At 43.9% G+C, this 18,104-nt stretch overlaps 1 protein-coding gene across 1 annotated transcript in view; it reads left to right on the top strand.

The window, feature by feature from the left end:
• The window catches only part of TANC2 (tetratricopeptide repeat, ankyrin repeat and coiled-coil containing 2), a 195,783-nt gene that overhangs the window by 146,369 nt on the left and 31,310 nt on the right, over window positions 1–18,104 (top strand). Inside the window, exons 14-16 of the mRNA XM_082297163.1 lie at window positions 1,473–1,639; window positions 3,112–3,719; window positions 15,403–15,511. Of these exons, the coding sequence (XP_082153289.1) occupies window positions 1,473–1,639; window positions 3,112–3,719; window positions 15,403–15,511 (884 nt within the window). The remainder of the gene's footprint in view (window positions 1–1,472; window positions 1,640–3,111; window positions 3,720–15,402; window positions 15,512–18,104) is intronic.

Raw genomic sequence — 18,104 nt, 5'->3', positions numbered from 1 at the left:
TTGAATTCAGAGCGTTTTGGAGGATTCTTATTTTTCTTGTCAAGGAGGTTGACCCCCATCTGGCCCTAAATTTTGAGAGGTGGAAAAATTGTATGTGGAACTTTTTTTTTCATTTCCTTTTGGACTGCACTCAACACAACTCCAACGGAGCCACTGACCAGGACTCCCACCTTTCAACCCTGCTGGTCGAGAGTGCTGGCAAGTTAATTTACACCACATGTTCTCTAACAAAAGGAACAGTATCTGGAAATTGGTTCTAAAATACACAATATTTAAGGCTCTGTAAATATATCAGCAGGTGTTTTACAAGGTGCTGTTGAAGCTTTAATGCTACTGGGACAAAATTATTGCACAGGTGTTAATGGTGAATGTCACTGAGAAAGTTAGATTCGTGTTTCTCAAATATATATATTTCTTTTAATGTTAAGGAATCTAAACAGTATATAGGGGAACAAAGTTCTGATTCTTCCCCTACTCTCTGCTTTCTCCTCTCTCCCTTAGGCTTTATGAGGAAATGAGATGTGGGTATAAAACTCAGGCACTATATTTACTCCAAGATTTCAGAGAGGAATAAAGTATGTTTTCTAGTGTACCCAAAAATCTTACTGAGAAGTTAACTGAAAAAGCCGCTAGGGTAACTTTAATGCAAAATGCATATTTTTCATGTGTATGTTTACAGTACAATAGGGAATTTATGCATTTATGCAACCTGTTAACATAAAGCAAGGACAAGATGCTCAGCAGTCCCAAACACAAGGTGTTTGCACATGTCTGTTCTGCCTGGAATACCACAGGGATCACAGGTCTCATCATCAATGAACATTCTGTGTTGGGGTTTTACAGAAAAGTTTCTGATGCAATTTAAAGTCAGAGAAAAACTGACCTGCTGCTGGGAATATTGAGCGTTTTGATAGCAGGAGTTTATCTGTAGTACTCTACAGATCAGAACTTGTAGTACTTGTGAATAGCATATGCCAACAATAGACTCAGATTTCCCATTTTACACCTGGTTTTGAGTCTATTAGGCAAGATTACCTTTGAGAAGATATCACTTGAGCCTAAGATACAAGTCCAAAAGTATCTCTATCATTAGTTGTAAAGCCATACTCACTCTCAGTGTCTAACATAGAAAAAATGACTGCATTGTCAGCATCACCTGGGTTGCTATATTCTCCAGCAGCAAAAAAATCCTGTTTAAAGAGTCCATGATTTACTTCTTGTAGGATTTGCAATGCCAGGTTGGAACAAGCTGGTCTAGTGGAAGATGTCCCTGTCCCTGGCTGGAGGGTAGAATGAGATGACCTGTAAAGGTCAATATGCAATTAATGTATCATTAAAAAGGTGCTGCTGCTGTGGGGGTTTTCTTCTTTGGCAGTAGCTGGTCATGCTTTAAAACTCTGTAGTGAGTTTGCAGTACATTATGGTTGCGTGTCTATAGCCTTTCCAATAAATGCTTTTTCTCTTTCTCTCAGAGAGGAAGATCCCCGATGAAGATTTCATTATATTAATTGATGGTTTAAATGAGGCTGAATTTCACAAGCCAGATTATGGAGACACCATAGTATCATTCCTGAGCAAAATGATTGGAAAATTCCCTTCCTGGTTGAAGCTGGTAGTGACAGTCAGGACAAGTCTACAGGTATGTTGGAGACCCAAAACGGGGATAAACTGTCATTGTCATGGTGGACTTTGGTAAAGAAGATCTTACTGGATGTTCTGGATTTGCTCAAGACCCTTTATTTCAGGTTATCCTTTTGGCTTTTTTATTCTTGGATTTACATCCATGTCCCCAGGCTCACTCTACAGCTTTGGAAGGATCTAATCCATCATCGTTTATTCGTGTCAATAAATGCTTATCAGCAATTAATTCAGATCATTTTGTGAGACAGCTCACATGCCAGTAGGCCCCAACTCATGGAGCCATGAGGAAGGCAGGGCCTGATGTCTCTCAGCCTGTGCAGCTAAAGAACGTCCTCAGGTCCATGTGGAAGGGCAAAGGAATTTGGATCTTCATTCCTTTCAGCATGACCCAGAGCAGGATGGTTTCGGTCTGGTGGAGTCAATGTTGGGCCAAGACGTTGCTCAGCTCAAAAGGACTGTCATGAGCAGGTGTGGAAGCTCAGCAGGGAGCTGAGTCTGGTTTCAGCCCCATCAGGGCAGCCAGCCCCCACATAGTCCTTGTCACTGGGAGTGGCAGCTGCTTCCCAGGATCCAGGAGAGCACAGACTACTTGCTGTTCAGTCAGTGCTGAGGTCCATTTTTTGCTCAGTAATGGAGTAAATTAAATATCATTTGGAAGAAATCTTTTTGTAATTGTAAGTAAATTGCATCCCAATGGCTTGAATTCCTCATTTAATTAGGACTTTTGCATCCCTATAGTCTTCACTGCAGCTTGAGTTCGCACTGTGCTCGTCCTCTATTTTCTTGGAGAGCTTATGGCTTTTCTGGAGTCGACCTTGCACAGATCTGTTGCATCATTTCTCCTCTCCTCACAGCGGCTGAGAGCACATGAGGCAAGAGTTCCTTTGGGAAGGCCTTTGACGGCCTTTGGTTTTTGGTTTATGTTGGATCAGGGAGTTCAGTATTTGAGCATTCCCTGCACGCAGTGTCCTGCAGCAGACAGACGTCACTGCTTTGCACTGGAAAATACTCACTGTTATCTGTCCTGTCATTTCCATGCATCTGTGGGATGCAGAAGGATGCTCCCAGGGAGGTTCTTGGTCTCAGCTTCAGCAAGTTTCTCGTGGCCTCAGATCTGTCATCTGGATGTCCATTCCCTCTGACAGGACAGCAAAAGGGATGGGAGGTCAGTCCATGGTTGGGAATAGGAATAACAGGGGCACTGCTCTGTGTGAATTTACCAGCTCTTTCCATGGATGTAGTATTAAAAACAGTGTCCTTCGTTTTTATTGCAGTCATGTTTCACACACAACCTGCTTGCTTATAGATGAGAGTGTGAGGCCTTGAGGGCACAAACTGCTGTTTGTGTTCTTGCCCTGATGGAAGGCCTTAAAGGAGTCTCAAAGGTGCTATTGTAGTAGAAATTAAGTTTACTTAATGAATAGTAAACACTGCCAGCATGAGTATCTTTCTTTCTTTCTTTCTTTGTAGGAGATAATTAAGATGTTGCCCTTCCACAGAATATTTTTGGATAGACTGGAAGAGAATGAAGCCATCGACCAGGACCTGCAGGCTTACATCCTTCATCGGATACACAGCAGCTCGGAGATCCAGAACAACATCTCACTCAATGGCAAAATGGACAATACTACGTTTGGCAAACTCAGTTCTCACCTCAAAACCTTGAGCCAAGGGTCCTACCTATACCTGAAACTTACTTTTGATCTTATAGAGAAAGGATACCTAGTTCTAAAAAGCTCCAGCTACAAAGTGGTCCCAGTGTCCCTGTCCGAAGTGTACCTGTTGCAGTGCAATATGAAGTTCCCAACGCAGTCTTCCTTTGATCGAGTCATGCCTCTCTTGAACGTAGCAGTGGCTTCTCTGCACCCATTAACAGATGAACATATTTTTCAGGCCATTAATGCAGGTAACATTGAGGGCACGTTGGAGTGGGAGGACTTTCAGCAGAGGATGGAGAACCTTTCTATGTTTCTTATCAAACGTAGAGATATGACGCGAATGTTTGTTCATCCCTCTTTCCGAGAATGGCTTATTTGGAGAGAAGAAGGTGAAAAGACCAAGTTTCTTTGTGATCCAAGGTAAGCAAATGCTTTGAGAAATCAGAGCTTACCAATGTGTTACTCTGCACTGTTACCTGAATAATTTTATTTTCCAAGGTTGCATGTGGCTGCAGTTACCCAGCTTTGCTCTGTGTACACTGTAGGTCTCTATATTCTGTACTGGTCATCTGAGGTCTTTATGTTGTTCATGGAAAGAAACAAACACTCCATGGCACACACCTGACTTGGCAAACCTAACAGTCATCTTTAGAATTAGATGAGCTGTTCCTCAGAAGGCCCCAGGCTATCTAGCTCAGTTAGCACCAGGGGCAGGTTACTCCTGCCAGCTCAGTCCTGGAGAAGGGGAATCATCATCCCTTTCTCCAAAGGTATAAAAAGCACAGGAAGTGGAAGATAGGAAGTGGAAAGATGAGTAGTGTCGATACATCTTTTGCAGTTGCTTCTTTTTCAAGCTGTGCTCCTCGCAGGTCTACTAAATGTTTTTTTGAAAACAAAGTAAAGAGCAGAATCATTCTGTAGTGATTTTGGACTGTAAATGCATCTGTAATCTCTATCCTGACAGCAGCTAAGTTCCTGGCTTAGCTCACAGGGAACAGAATTTAATCACAGTTAGATTTATATTCTCTAAACCCAGTGATCTCTATTAACAACAGTACTTTTGTTTCCAGTGATGAGTGGAAGCAGACAATCTGACTGTAATTCTTGTACTTTATCCCCATAAGTTTTGCTCCATTTTTATGCCCATTTCTTAAAATATGATTATAATAATCAGGGAAACACTCAGATTCAAAGATGTGTCAGTGACCCGATGGTCAGTCTGAAGACAGTCTCGTGGTATCTGCTGGAGCTGGAAAGCACCTGGCTGATCAAGGCAACTGTGGCTGTTAGTGGTGTCAGAGTAAGTTACCACTTTAAATTTTGAGGTAAACAGGCTGCAGTAGAAAAATATGAAATAGCTCCTCCCAATGGGCATCTTCTTGTTTTTAGTAGGTTCTGACAATATTCCTGTTGAGTGAGCCCTTGGTAAAGTTTCTCACAGCAGCAGGTGCCTTTAAAACAGTTCTTCAGTATCCTTACTTGGAAGTCATTAAGTGCTTGTCACCAGGTATTGCTATTCTGCCCTGTTTGCAAGGTCTGTGCAGTGCTTGCTCCAGTGAAGCTGAGAGCTTCCTCCATCCCAGTTGCTCCCACCTGGTGCTACTGGTTTTGTCTGGCATGGCTGTAAGAGAGCTTGCTGTCGGCTGGGTAAGGGGACGGCAGCCAGAACTCCTGGCAATTGTCACTGATCACACAGCACCTGCCAGAATGATCCCGAACAAGAGCAGCTCAGAAAAATCACTGCTTTCCAAATGACTGCTTTCCATCATTAGCATGGAAAGAGAATCCAGGTGCAGGATGCTTCCCTGGTGGGTGAGGTGTGTATTGGGTGCTGTGGGTGGTAGCGGTGCCTATGGGTGAGTAACCTGGGGACTGTGGTTCTCTGCATCCAGAAATTCTCTTCATCCTCACAGCGGTGGGAAAGGGCACTCTCAGAATACCAGATTCAGAAGGAAATTCAAATGTGCTGCATTTTAGATGGTTTTGCACTGAAACAAAGCATGTAATCAGCACAAAGGCACAAGTCAGACCGTGTTCACTCAAGTCACCAGAAAGATTTTTGCACAACATTTGGGTTTGCTGCTGCCTTTCCCAAGCATCACGAATACATCGTGCTGCCCTCAAGACCATTTAGGAGATTTTCAAGTATCACTTTTCATCTCATATGTGCCATTAATGTGAGGAAATTAATAATGACTTTGTGGGGACCACTCATGCTCTGTGCAAGCAGGGTATCTCCACAGAGTTGACCTGACTTAGCTCCTTCCCACAGGCAAAAAGAAGTTCCAGTGCATCAACAGGCTCTCACTGCCATGGGCATGGGCCCCCATACATGCTGGAGGACTAATATATATCTCTGGTGTATGATGTGTACTAATTGCGTTATGCTCTGATGGTAACTAATGAAACCAGATACAATCCAGAGATTAATAGAGAGGGATCCCTGAGATTCAGCAGTGACACTCCTCAAAATCCTCCTGTCCAGCTGATATTGAGCTCAGAGCATGGGAAACCCTGAGTGACAATTAGGATAAGTAATGATTTTTCATTTTATTTCTTGGAAGAGAGTCATAACTGCCCACTGACAGAGCTCACAGCAGTAGCCTGTGAAAATTTGCCTGCATCTGGTTTGTTCACAGCCAGATGGATTTCTTTCTGCTCACTTGGGAATTGAGAAGACGTGACAACTGTACAGAGCACTCTTCAGGACTCTCATACATGGAGCTGTTTGACCGTACTATGTCAATACGTGAAGAGTGAGGTTGCTGAGGCTGATATTTTTCCCCACAAGAAGAGCTTTGAAGTGAAATGTGGTTGCTTTTAACTGACTGACCCTGACAGAGTGTCCAGGTGTGAGGCCATTACAAAGGAAATTGGGATAATGGGCCTCGTGTCCACTCGTATCCCAGCACTGCAGCTGGGATAATCTTCCTGATTTCATTAGTGAGTGCGAGTTCATGTGTTCTCAGAAGCATGGAAAGGAGGGGAGAGCAGGAACACAGTGTCCGGGAATTATCACATTTGTCTATGCTTTTAAGAAAAACAGTAGATCTCTGTCCTCTGGGGTTTTGGTTAGCCCGTCGAGATGCTGACCCTCTTCTTTGAACCCTCATCATGCGTTTGCTGTCCAAAGCAGAGGCTAATTGGCTCTGAAGGGTCACGTTCTCACTGCTGGTCTCCCCAAAGAGGAACCCCTCCTAGCCCCTCCATTTTTTAACGCAGGGCTCCAGTGAGGCATTTGCCAGAGCACTTAACCAGCATTGCAGTAACAATCCCCCCAGCCTGTCAGGCCAGCACATCAACCAGGCAGCTTCCCTGACAAATAACATAAAACATTTTAGGGAAAACCCAATCTTTTGTGACTGGTGCACGGAGAAAATGGTTCTTCTTGCACATTCTTCTTCTGCTTGTATTTCTAAACCTAAATCCTGCTCTAGTGCAGTGCTGCTTTCTGCCCGGACTTAATCAGAAACTTCCATGCAATTATTTTCCATGCTTTTACAAGACTAATAAAATGTTTTATCCTTGTGCTGCTGCTGAAGGGGCTGTGAGCGAGACAGAAATAAAGTGATTTGCCCTGGCAAGGCAGTAAGAGAGCTGTAGTCAGATATGGACCCCAGAAGTGAAATTATTTTATCCAGATTTAAGTATAAACATCTGAGTTACCTGTCTAGACTTGCTTTATAGTCAGAGGAGAGAAATTAGAGTGATTCATTTTATCCTGAGCTAAAAGGCTACAGTAGGTCAGATGAGGAATGCCTGGGAAGCATCTCCTCCAGCTGAGTTACGAGGAATCTCAGGATGAGGGGCTCCCCAGGAGATGTCTCCAGTATTGACAAATAAGGCTGGATGAGGTGAATGTCTCCAGGCTGCTCCTCTACCCCACACACAGGGCTTTGAAGCAGATTCACAGATTTTCTTTTCTTATACAGGAAAGCTAAGGTAGGAAAAAGATCCTCTCAGTGCTGTTGCCTGTATGAGTATCCCAGTTTGGGCTTTTGTGTCTCAGGGTGGCACTGGACCAACAAACATTGTGTGTGCTAGTGGTGGTGGTTGAGGGAAGAGGCACTTTGTGCTGTGTGGGGATGTCCCAGCATCCATGGGACCATAGCAGAATGAAGCACTTTAGATCTTCACCTCAAGCGCTTCACCTCTGGCTTGGTGAAGCCAGACCTCACCTAATTTTAGGGAGCTGCCTTCCAGGTGTTGCTCAGGCAGTCATTCCCATCTCCCTGAGTCCTTGGAGCAGTTCGTGTGGCCTGTTGCAGCAGCTCACTGATGTGAGCTGAGCCCCAGCCCCCAGTCCCTGGACTGCTCTCCAGGGTCACCTTGGCACGGCCGTGCTGCTCCGCGGAGTGACCTGCGCAGCACTGGAACCTGGACCAGGTGGGAAGCAGCAGACGTGGTGCTTTTGGCATAGCTTTGCTCCTGGTTGCTGTTCCTAGGGCAGTGAATTTTGAAGAATAAGCACTGTATGAACCCGCAACAAGGCCATTTCCTCACCTCTTCCCTCCTCTTCTACATCCACAAACCAAGTCTGTTCCTCAAACGCCAAATCAAGACACACTGCATGGATAAACATGCAGCAGCTATCCAGGCAAGAGGATGCAGCTCTCATCTAACACCCAAGTTGCCATGGTTTCTGGCAGAGCTGTCTTTTAGTACAATACTCTGTAGGTATTTTACATTTTCCTTTCTCTCTTGGGATCATATTGCAAGCAGAGACTTTTCCTACGCAAAATTAATGTTTTTGTGTATTACCTAGCAAAATGATAGAGTGAAGGCTTTAGAGAAAAATCAGGGGGTTTTGTTTTATTTTGATGGAATGCTGAATCTGATTGACAAATAACAGTCCTCAGTGTAAAGATAATTAATTTAGAAAGTTTGGAGAAAAAGAAGTTGGTGAAAGTGATATTTCTAACAATTCAGGGATACAACAAACAGCTTTAAATGGGGAGTTGGTCCTTGCATTGCACATCTTAACTTCTTAAAAATTACCCCCAGCTCAGTCCTCCATATGGAGCTCACTTGGGCATTATGGTGCATGGATTAATTGATTTTCTTCCTCTTTTTTATTATAAGACTCTCAAAAGCTCTTAAAATACACTGATTGATTGTCAGCAGAAACAATCAAGTGTTCACCAAAACCCAGGGTAGGTCTTAAGTGTTTTCTCCACATCCATGTGGGATGGATTTTACTCAGCAAAGCAAAGGCAAATTGTTTGAATTCAAGGTGAGGCAGAATAATGGGTTCAGAATTTATTAGAATTCCTTATATATTAGGCAGAAAAGTAAAAATAATGCAATGCCCACTGGCACCTTGTGGGGCCAGAGATGGAATAATCAGGTTTTCCAAATTGGTTGGCAGCAGCGCCAGCTCTCAAGGGGCTGCCATCATTATTTGGCATTGCTTTGCACTTGGAATTACCTCTCTTGGTGTCTTTTTCATTGCTCCAGAGTGCCAGTCTTGTAGCTCTGCAAGTGTTGTAGCTCACAGTGGCCTTTCTGAGTGCCCCCAGGTACAGGTACAGGCAGCACTCGCCAGATTGGCCAGCCACAAGGGACATGTCAGTTGTTTCCCCATCTCCAGCCATGGCCTGGATGCCACATGCCACCAAAATACATGAGGTCAGGTTATTTCCTTGCCCAGCCTGCTGTCTGGTCATCTTGTGCAAGGCCTGTACTGAGTTAGTGCAATTAATTAGCAGATTAACGTGGGATCTGGTTGTTCAAGATCATTTCCACAGCTCTAATTTTGGCAGAATTGTGGAGCACGGTAGAAGTGGTGGCTGAGTTGTCGTTTGGGACAGAACTTCCTCTACACCCATTGCATGGGAATGAGAGTCCAACATTTCTTGCTCTTTTAATTTACCCCTCAAGCCATATTTAGTGAGTGCCATATTTGTGAATCACAGGGATGAGTCCATCATCATGTCCTCCAGTAAACTTGAGGGACAAACCCAATCTGTTCACCAAGTATGGAGTGCTGACTCTGAGAACACAACTTCTAGGCTTCCCATATGTCTTCCAGAATAAACTGGAACTTCCAGAATTTTTGACTGCATGACTTGGAACCCAGTACATTTTAAAATGTAAAAAGAATGGGCAATAACTCAACAAAGTGAGTGTAGGAAATTTACCGTATGCAAATTCCACATCTCCAGCATCTCAAGATGTTAACTCTAGTCAGGGAATCATGGAGTGGTTTGTGTTGAAAGGACTTCAAAGCCCAGCTCCAGTTCCACCCCTGCCATGGGCAGGGACACCTTCCACTGTCCCGGGTTGTTCCAAACTCCGTGCAGCCTGGCCTTGGGCAGTGCCAGGGATCCCGGGGCAGCCACAGCTGCTCTGGGCACCCTGTGCCAGGGCCTCCCCACCCTCACAGGGAAGGATTTCTTCCCAATACCCCATCTAACCCTGCCCTTGGGCAGTGGAAAGCCATTCCCCTTTGTCCTGTTACTCCAGACCCTTGTGCAAAGTCTCTCTCCAGCTCTCTTGGAGTCCCTTTCTAATCTCACGCAGAAAGCAGAGTTCAAAAATAAATTACTGAAGCCATTGGAAGCAAGTTGGGGATCTGTAACAGGGATTTAGCAGTGCAGTGAAGTGACTTTTCTGCAGGTTTCTCCTGAACTGCAGTCAGAGCTGCAGCTGCAGCATCAGTTGGAAGAGACGAGGAGAAAAGGCAGACAGATTATAAATGATAGCAGATGAGATGGAGAGCAGATGTGATCACTACCACCAGAAAGGATATCAGTGGAGTAGCTCGTTTTAACTGGCTCATTAGACATCAAACCTCAGCATTGGGATGCAGAGGGGGATTGAATATATTTCATGTCTTAAGTTACTGTCCTCATAAAATCTGTTCTTTTTCTTCTGGACTTTAAACTTCTGTCTGCTGGGCCATTTTCACTTCTAAATGGAAGAAAATATTCACAGAATAATCCATCCTGTGGCACTGAGCCACCAAGAAGAAAGGAGTGGAGAAAACTGATCAGTAGAAACTGATCGAAGAAAGAAATGTGACTAAAATTCTTCCTGTTATTTTATTCCTCAAATCGTAAGACCCACTTTTAGAGCAAAATCGTCTTCCAGCAGTGCAGGAGAAAGTAGCCTTGACTGTTTTGTTTGAATTTTTTTTATAATGTGAATTCCTTCCAAGTTAATTTGCAATTATAACATCAGAGGGAAACTACATTACAAAAAAATCAATAAATCAATTTAGGTGATAAACTGTTCCTTCAAGAGGGGCTCATGGAGCTGAGCTTGGCCTCTCTGCAGCCAGGACAGACATCCAGATATTCTGCAAGGGAAGAGGCTCCGGGCTTTGTCAGAGCACACATTAGTCTCTGAACTGGAGTTATAACATTACACTTGGCAGAGCTGAATAAAATATGAATACACATCTTTTGAAGAGCAGATTCACTGGGCACAGTGTCAAATCTCTTGATTCTGGACTGTTTTCATGGGATTAGTTGGAAGAAGGGAGATGTGGGTGTAAATCAGGGAATTTGGACTTTGGTAGTTCAGAAGTGAACAGGACTGATTCTCATTTATTTTTTGCTTGTCTTTTGCTCTGGTGCTGCAATGCCTTAACACTGGAGTACTTTTTCACCCTTCAAAATCTTTTTTACCTGAGGACTGGAAGAGTTTAGATGACACACATCTGGGAGCTTTCAATATTTTCTTTTGTGTTTAACCATTCTCCTTCACTGCTCTTTGGTCACATCAGTATTTTATCAGTGAGACTTTGTCCTTTTCCATCTGTGACATGAGGAATGGGGTCACCTGGGGACTGTGCTTCAAACTGAGAGAGAGTAGGTTTAAATTGGATACTAGGAAAAAATTCATTCCTGAGAGCCTGGTCAGGCCCTGGGACAGGTTGCCCAGAGCAGCTGTGGCTGCCCTATTCCTGGAAGTGTCCAAGGCCACATTGGATGGGCCTTGGAGCAACCTTGTCTAGTGGAAGATATCCCTGCCCATGGCAGGGGGCTGGACTGGATGGGCTTTAGGGTCCCTTCCAACCCAAGCCGTTCCATAATTCCACATAAGCTCATGTGCAGCCTTCTCTTATATTTGCCTTCCTTAGAGCTGCTGTAGGTGTGCACTAATTCATGCTGTGTAGGGCATTGGAATGATTAGAGACTTATCTTTATGTCTTTTTTACATATGTAAATATATATATATGCTTACACATACATAATTATGTATCTATATATACACATGGCATATATGTACATACGTACACACACCCAAACACATATGTGCCCATCTAGGCAGACTCCTGACCATTAGAGAAATCAATACAGGCACAGAGAGCAGACTAAAGCTGCAGGATCTGAGCTGGCAGGGCTATTAATTTTTCACAAAAAAAAAAAAAAAGAAATCTTACATTAAAAATAGAAAAATCTCTGATGATAAACTCTGCAGTGGTGAAATTCAAAGCAAATCATTTCACTGAGCTCCTTGATGTAGAATTCATTACTGCCACTCTGCTGTATTAAAAAAAAAACAACCTTGTGCTGTTGCAGTCTGGTTTAGTTTCCAATTAATGTTGACAGAACAAGTATTTATCAACCAGCCCAAAGCCAAGGTCTGGGAAGCATTGCAGAGGTAATGTATCACTCATTAATACTGTACTTTATTCTGGAGTAGTTCATACATGCCTTATTCGTAACACCAAAGTCATGTCTATGATTAAATTCAGGTAAATACCCTTCCAACTGCAGCAGAGAAGCAATTTAGGAGCTGACTGGAACCTGGGCTGGTGTGTCAGGCAGGAGCTGCACTTCAGCTCTTGCTGCGAAGAACAGGCACCTTAGAAGCTTCTGGATCATCAATTCATGCTTAGGATTAATGCAGTTACTGATCCATTCAGAGCCTTCCTAAATGTTCTCAAAGAGTTTTCCACCAACAAGCAAAAGCTAGTATTATTTGCTGTCCTGTGATGTGGAATCCAGAGGCAGAGGGGCATCGCTGAAGGGTCCCTTTGCACAGGTGCTCACAATCTGGAGCAGAAAGACGCGGCTCCTGATCCCCTGCCTGAGCATCTCCCCAGAAAGGGAAGGAGCTGATGTGTTACACTGGGGATTCTGTAACACGATGTATCAAACAAGGAGGCAGTGGAAAAGAAAGATATATAGACCCATTCTTGGTAGATGTTTCAGAGATGTTTATTTCTGCAGCCCATGGCCGGGGCTCTGCCGAGGAACTGCCGCAGTCACGGGGCCCGAGGGTCCCTGCCCGCGCAAGGGAACACAACACAACCAACGGGGAACGAGGCTGAGCAGGGACAGGGAACCCCCTGCCCCCCTCCCAGGGCTACATGGCAGGGGGGACAAACCCCCACACTGATGGCTCTGAATCACGGAATCATAGAACCTTAGAATGGTTTGGGTTGGGAAGGACCTTAAGGGCCATCCAGTCCAACCCCCTGCAGGAACACCTCCCACTGTCCCACGTTGCTCCAAGCCCCGTCCAACCTGGCCTGGGACACTGCCAGGGATGAGGCAGCCACAGCTGCTCTGGGAAACCTGTGCCAGGGCCTGGCCACCCTCACAGGGAAGCATGTTTTCCTAATGCCTAATCTATACCTGATCTCTGTCAGTTTGAAGCCGTTCCCCTTGATCTGTCACTCCAGACCCTTGTCCAAAGTCTCTCTCCAGCTTCCTTGTCAGCGACCTACAAGTTCTTGAGCTTGCACCACCAGTCTTTGGGTGGAAGTGAACACCTTGGCCCCTCCTCAAAGCCTGTCACGGCATTGTGAATCTGATGATTTTTTGGGATGGACTGAGTGTATTGCAGCAATCACAGGTTTTCATAATCTGGCTGAATGGGGCCAGGTTAAATCCAGCAATTGCTGTTCCACTTGACTTCCAGCAGTATCTGGCAACACTCAAGCTGTGTTTCCTAGTCACTTGTTTCCTGATCTGTTTCTCCTTCCTTCCTATGGACATTCCCAGAGGTTAACCAGTGTAATGAGCAAATGCATTTGTCTGTCTCCTCTAACAGGAGACCTGACGTTCTCCTCCCATTCCAAAGAGGGGGGGAGCCAAAGGAATGCGAGGCAACAAGCTGGGGTTACCTCGAAGTGCTATAACCACTTTCAGGGCCCTTCTGTTGTCCCAGCTTTTTGTGTTTTGTCCCTTCTGTTCGTGGTATATGGAGAATTCCCACAGCACAGATGCGTGGGATCAGAGGCGCTGCCCTGTGCACTAAGGCATCATGATGGATTTTCAGCACTCAGCTGAGGTATCAAAGCTGTGTTGTGATGGGCAGAGGCACCATCTGGAGAGGCTTCTCCTTCTTCAGTCATGGGAAGCATGGAGCAGTGGGATCCTGGCACGGGCCGTGTGCCAGGCCAAGGTGTGGAGAGCAGCTTGACAGGCAAAAAAAGGGGTTTTCTTCAATCTCTTTTTATGGTCAAGTCACCCTGAGAGTGAAAGTGCTGTCAGTCAATAAAAACATTTCAGAAAACAGTTACTTGAGTTGATGGTGCCTCTATAAACAGAGCTGTGTTTTGGAATGAAGCACAACAGAATTCCCCACCAGTGCAACAGCTAACCTGTAAATGGGATGTGGTGCTCTCTCACCTGTCCAAACCTGGGGATCAAGTCCTGCCTTGTCAGAAAAATAAGATTTTTTTTTCATCCCACTCCTCCAGCAGCCACATTCCTGTCCTCCCAGCACCACGAGGGCTGACAGAGCATCACTGGGCTCTGCTCACACAAATTCATGTGTTACTGATCCAAAAGGAGGTTCATTGGCAGGGCTCGGGGGGCACCTTGCCAAACACCTGGCCAGGGCATTACAAGTCATTCACTTCTTTCCTGAGTTTATTTTGAGATGGGCAGTAATTCACCCTGAATGGGGATGAGCTGGTAAATCCCCACTGCTGTGAAAGCTTCTATCTTGTGTAATATTTAACTAGATGTCTGGCCGTCCAAAGTATTTCTTTGCTTTACCAGACAGGGATGAGCTAATAACATTTCCTGTCCTTAAAAGCCCTTTTAAAGCCACAGTTGATATAATATTTTATTTTCCTTGGCTGTAAGGGTTTGATTGCTTTTAGTGCAGCCACATTTTTATGTACTTCCAGAAATGAAGTGGCTTAAAAGGACTCCCTTGGGAGCAGCCAGGGGCTTAAGTAAGAATATAATCTTGTTGGTAAAACCAAAAAAACATCACACAGACCACTGAGATCCCAGTGTGGAGCCTTGCTGGCTCCTGCCCTGCTTGCTGCATCTCCTGCTGTGGCATCCACGTGTGCCTGGGGCACCTGCAGGAGCAGGTATTTGTTGGTCTCACCCAGAAATGGTACTAAAACTTCACGTTTTTGCATCATGTGTGTTTTGTGTGGAGAATCATCTTCTTGTATCTTTGAGAAGATTCAGCCATTTTGAACTTGGAGTGTTACAAGATGGAAGTCTGTAAATATTTAAAGGTTTTAAAATGTCAATAGAAATCACCTCTAGCGACAGAAGTTATTGTCTCTTTTATTATATTTTGCCTTAAACAGGACTCAGTGTGTAGTTCAGTTAATTTGCTTTGGTTGTCAACCTAGTAGGGCATTGCCAGAAGCATCTTTATTACTGGAAAAGCTGGAGGTTGTGTTTAGAAAGGAGTTTTACAAAGAAATAAAGTTGTTTCACTCCACAGGACTGTCCACAGGGTAGAGAGTGCAGTTGTCATTTAAAGGACTTTTTATTCAAAGTGTGGATATTTTAAATATGGCGTTTTTTATTTTATATTCAATTTGGTTACGTGCTTTGCAAATGTGGTTCTCCTCTGCGAAATGACTATAAAAGTAACACTTCAGCTTTCATGACATTGTACCTGTGGTGTTTCTAAATTTACATCTGCTCATAGAAAATATATTTGGGCTTTTTTTGCTGTCTGCTGATGTCTGGGGGGGGGGGGGTTGAGCTGTCAGGGATCACCAATAATAAAGGGCACAATTAGTTGTTGGTTTACAAGTGAGAATTCAGCCAGCTCTGTTTCCCAAAGCTGGATGTGGTTGAAGGATTAGCAGAAGCAAAAACTGTCCTCAAAAGTTGTTTCTTTGGTGTAATCAGAAATACTAACATACTTTTTCTTCTGATTTTAGGAGTGGCCACACACTACTTGCCTTCTGGTTTTCCCGACAAGAAGGAAAATTAAATCGACAGCAAACTATTGAACTGGGACATCACATTCTCAAAGCACATATTTTTAAGGTAACAAAAATTCAAATGAAGGTTTATGCCAACCTCATCCCCAGCACTGGCAGCACTCAGTCTCATCTTGTTGTGGGGTTGGTGTAAGAAGTGTGATTGCTTGAGGCTGCTGAAGCATGTAGAAGTGAGCTTTAGAAAATGGTATCTAAGAAATCCTTAAAATTAAACCCTCCTTCAGACTGTAAATTCAGCGGATAGCCTCCTTACCTAAAATTGCTCTTCTACCACAAGATGCTTCTTCCCCTGAAAGATAAGTTCTTGTAGCAGCATCTAGAAAAAAGGCAATCTCTTAAAAGGAGCCGTTTTGAAGAATCCAATGCAAAATTGAGGTTGTAAAGAGAAAATTTGATGGTTGTTGAGATTGGCTGATTGGTCCATCTTACTCTTCACACAGACATTTAAGACTTGGGCAATTGGAAGGCACACTTGGATGCGAGTATCAATATGACCCATAAACAAAGTATCATTCTTCCTGCTGGCCCAGGTACCAGAAGGTGGGAATGAGAGGGTGGATTTGTAAGGTCACAGGAAATACAGAATTTCTTACAACTGTTAGGACCCGTGGGTGCTTGACCCTAGGAAAAACAAGGCTGTATTTTCATCTGGTCACTGTATGATTTTATAGACTTAAGAGCGTCGGCACTCCAGTTTCTCTTCCTAGAGCAAACAGTTGATTTCTGCTTTGTGTCAGTCCTGTTGGATTTATTTATTGTATTCCCTGTGCCAGATTCACCATCAGGTGTAGCAGCAAAGTCTGCTTGTTTGGGAAGGCAATGGCTGGAGCCAAAGGGAAGAACCCCAGATTGGTGCATTACCCCTCAGGGTATCAATTTCACATTTTCAGTTACATTCCCAAAGCCAAATTCAGCCCTGAGTTTACTGTTCAGCTGCCATTTATATCTGGATTTGGTTGCAAACCTTCTGCATTTCACACGTCCGTGGTGGAAACCGATAACAGGGATGAAGACTCTGAGCAAATGACAATTTTCATTAAGTGGACAAGTTTCCCATAGATTCCAGGTTTAATTGAGCAATATATAGAATGGTAGAAAATGACAGGTAGTATATGACAAATGTCAGTCCAGCCTTCTGTTCTTCATCACTCAGCAGAATCCAACACTGCAGGAAGATCAGTGTCACAGTGACTGATAAGCATAGCAGAATGTTGTTTAGGAGTACTACAAAGTTTTGAAAGGGTTTGAATTAGCTGGATGAGAAACTGTAACTTAGTCTTTTGCTTTTCCTTGAATAGATTTTTTTTCTTTATTTTAACAAGTGTTTACTGAGGATTTGTGAGTCTTTACTCAGTGAAACGAGCTGCATTAGTTTCTGAAGGAGGCACTAGGCTGGAGTATTGCAGACCATGTTTAAGAGCTTGAGCATTCTTTAAAGAAAATATTTCCAAGGGTATATGCATAGCCTCTTTGCCAGTTGTTACCGACTGTATTTGTTTCTGAACAAGCATTGTTCCCATTCAGGCTTTTCATTCTGGCTGATCTTTTGCTGAAGCCATTACCAGTGTGGTCATGGGTTTTCTGCCAAGTAGGGAGCGTGTCAGGTCATCAGTTCAGGGTGTTTTTCCTCAAGTTGCCATGTTACAGCAGCAGACACAAAGATCTTTCTGTAGACACAAAGATCCTAATTTTGAAAGTATTTATGGAGGCCCGGTGCCATTATAATTCCATTTTATGTACTCATCAGGAAGCCAGGAGAATATTAGAACAGAGCTAAAGCATTTTGTCCAGACAGGGAGTACTGGGTATAGAGGTAGACTTTGATAAAACATCTCAGAAAATTTATTTATCCTTCCCCAGTCCTTCTTAGTTTGAATCCACCGGTACCTTAGCAAGGTGATGATGGAACACTTGGAATTTCCAGGTGTAAAAAAAGTAAGTGATGCACAGACACAAAGTGCTGACCTGACATGTGGTGGGAAGACACTTTCACATTCCCATCTTCACTTGCTGGCTGAGGTCTGATGGTTTTGCTTTCTCTTCTAAACACAAACATCCTCAAACAGTTCAGGGGGGAAAAAAAGCAAAAGTACAAATGTTTCAGTTTTTTGAATAGGTTACCAGTCTTAACAGGAGCACATGGAAAGCCAACTTGAAAAGCCTGGCATGGAATAAAAGGGCACCAAGAGAAAGGTGCGGTTGTGATACAAGAGGACCCAAACTTCAGGCTGGCGTATGTTTTGCAAATCAGCCAAAGAGAAGGCTGTAATTTCATCTTAAATTAGTTGAAATGTCAGTAATACAGAAGTGGGTGATGCTTGGAGCAAACTGGTCTAGTGGAAGGTGTCACTGCCCATGGCAGGGGGGTGGAATGGGATGGGCTGTAAGGCTCCTTCTAACCCAAACCAGTCTGGAATTCTGGGATTCTATGAAGTGCCGATGGCCAAATAGCAGAGGAAGTGATAAGGTAAAAATTAAGGATGCTGACAGCTGCATACATGACAGGACAGGAGAAGCCAACTGTTTGAATACTGGGGTTGTGGGAGTTGGCAAAATTTTTTAAATGGTCAGGCCATACCCTGGTCTCATGTTGAATGATCCCAATGAAGTAGGAGCCACTGATGATATTTTTGTTTGAT

The sequence above is a fragment of the Coloeus monedula genome (genome assembly GCF_965178545.1).
Source record: "Coloeus monedula genome assembly, chromosome: 26".
NCBI lineage: Eukaryota > Metazoa > Chordata > Aves > Passeriformes > Corvidae > Coloeus > Coloeus monedula.
The sequence above is the reverse complement of the archived record's forward strand: the minus strand, read 5'-3'. Positions and strand labels throughout refer to the sequence as shown.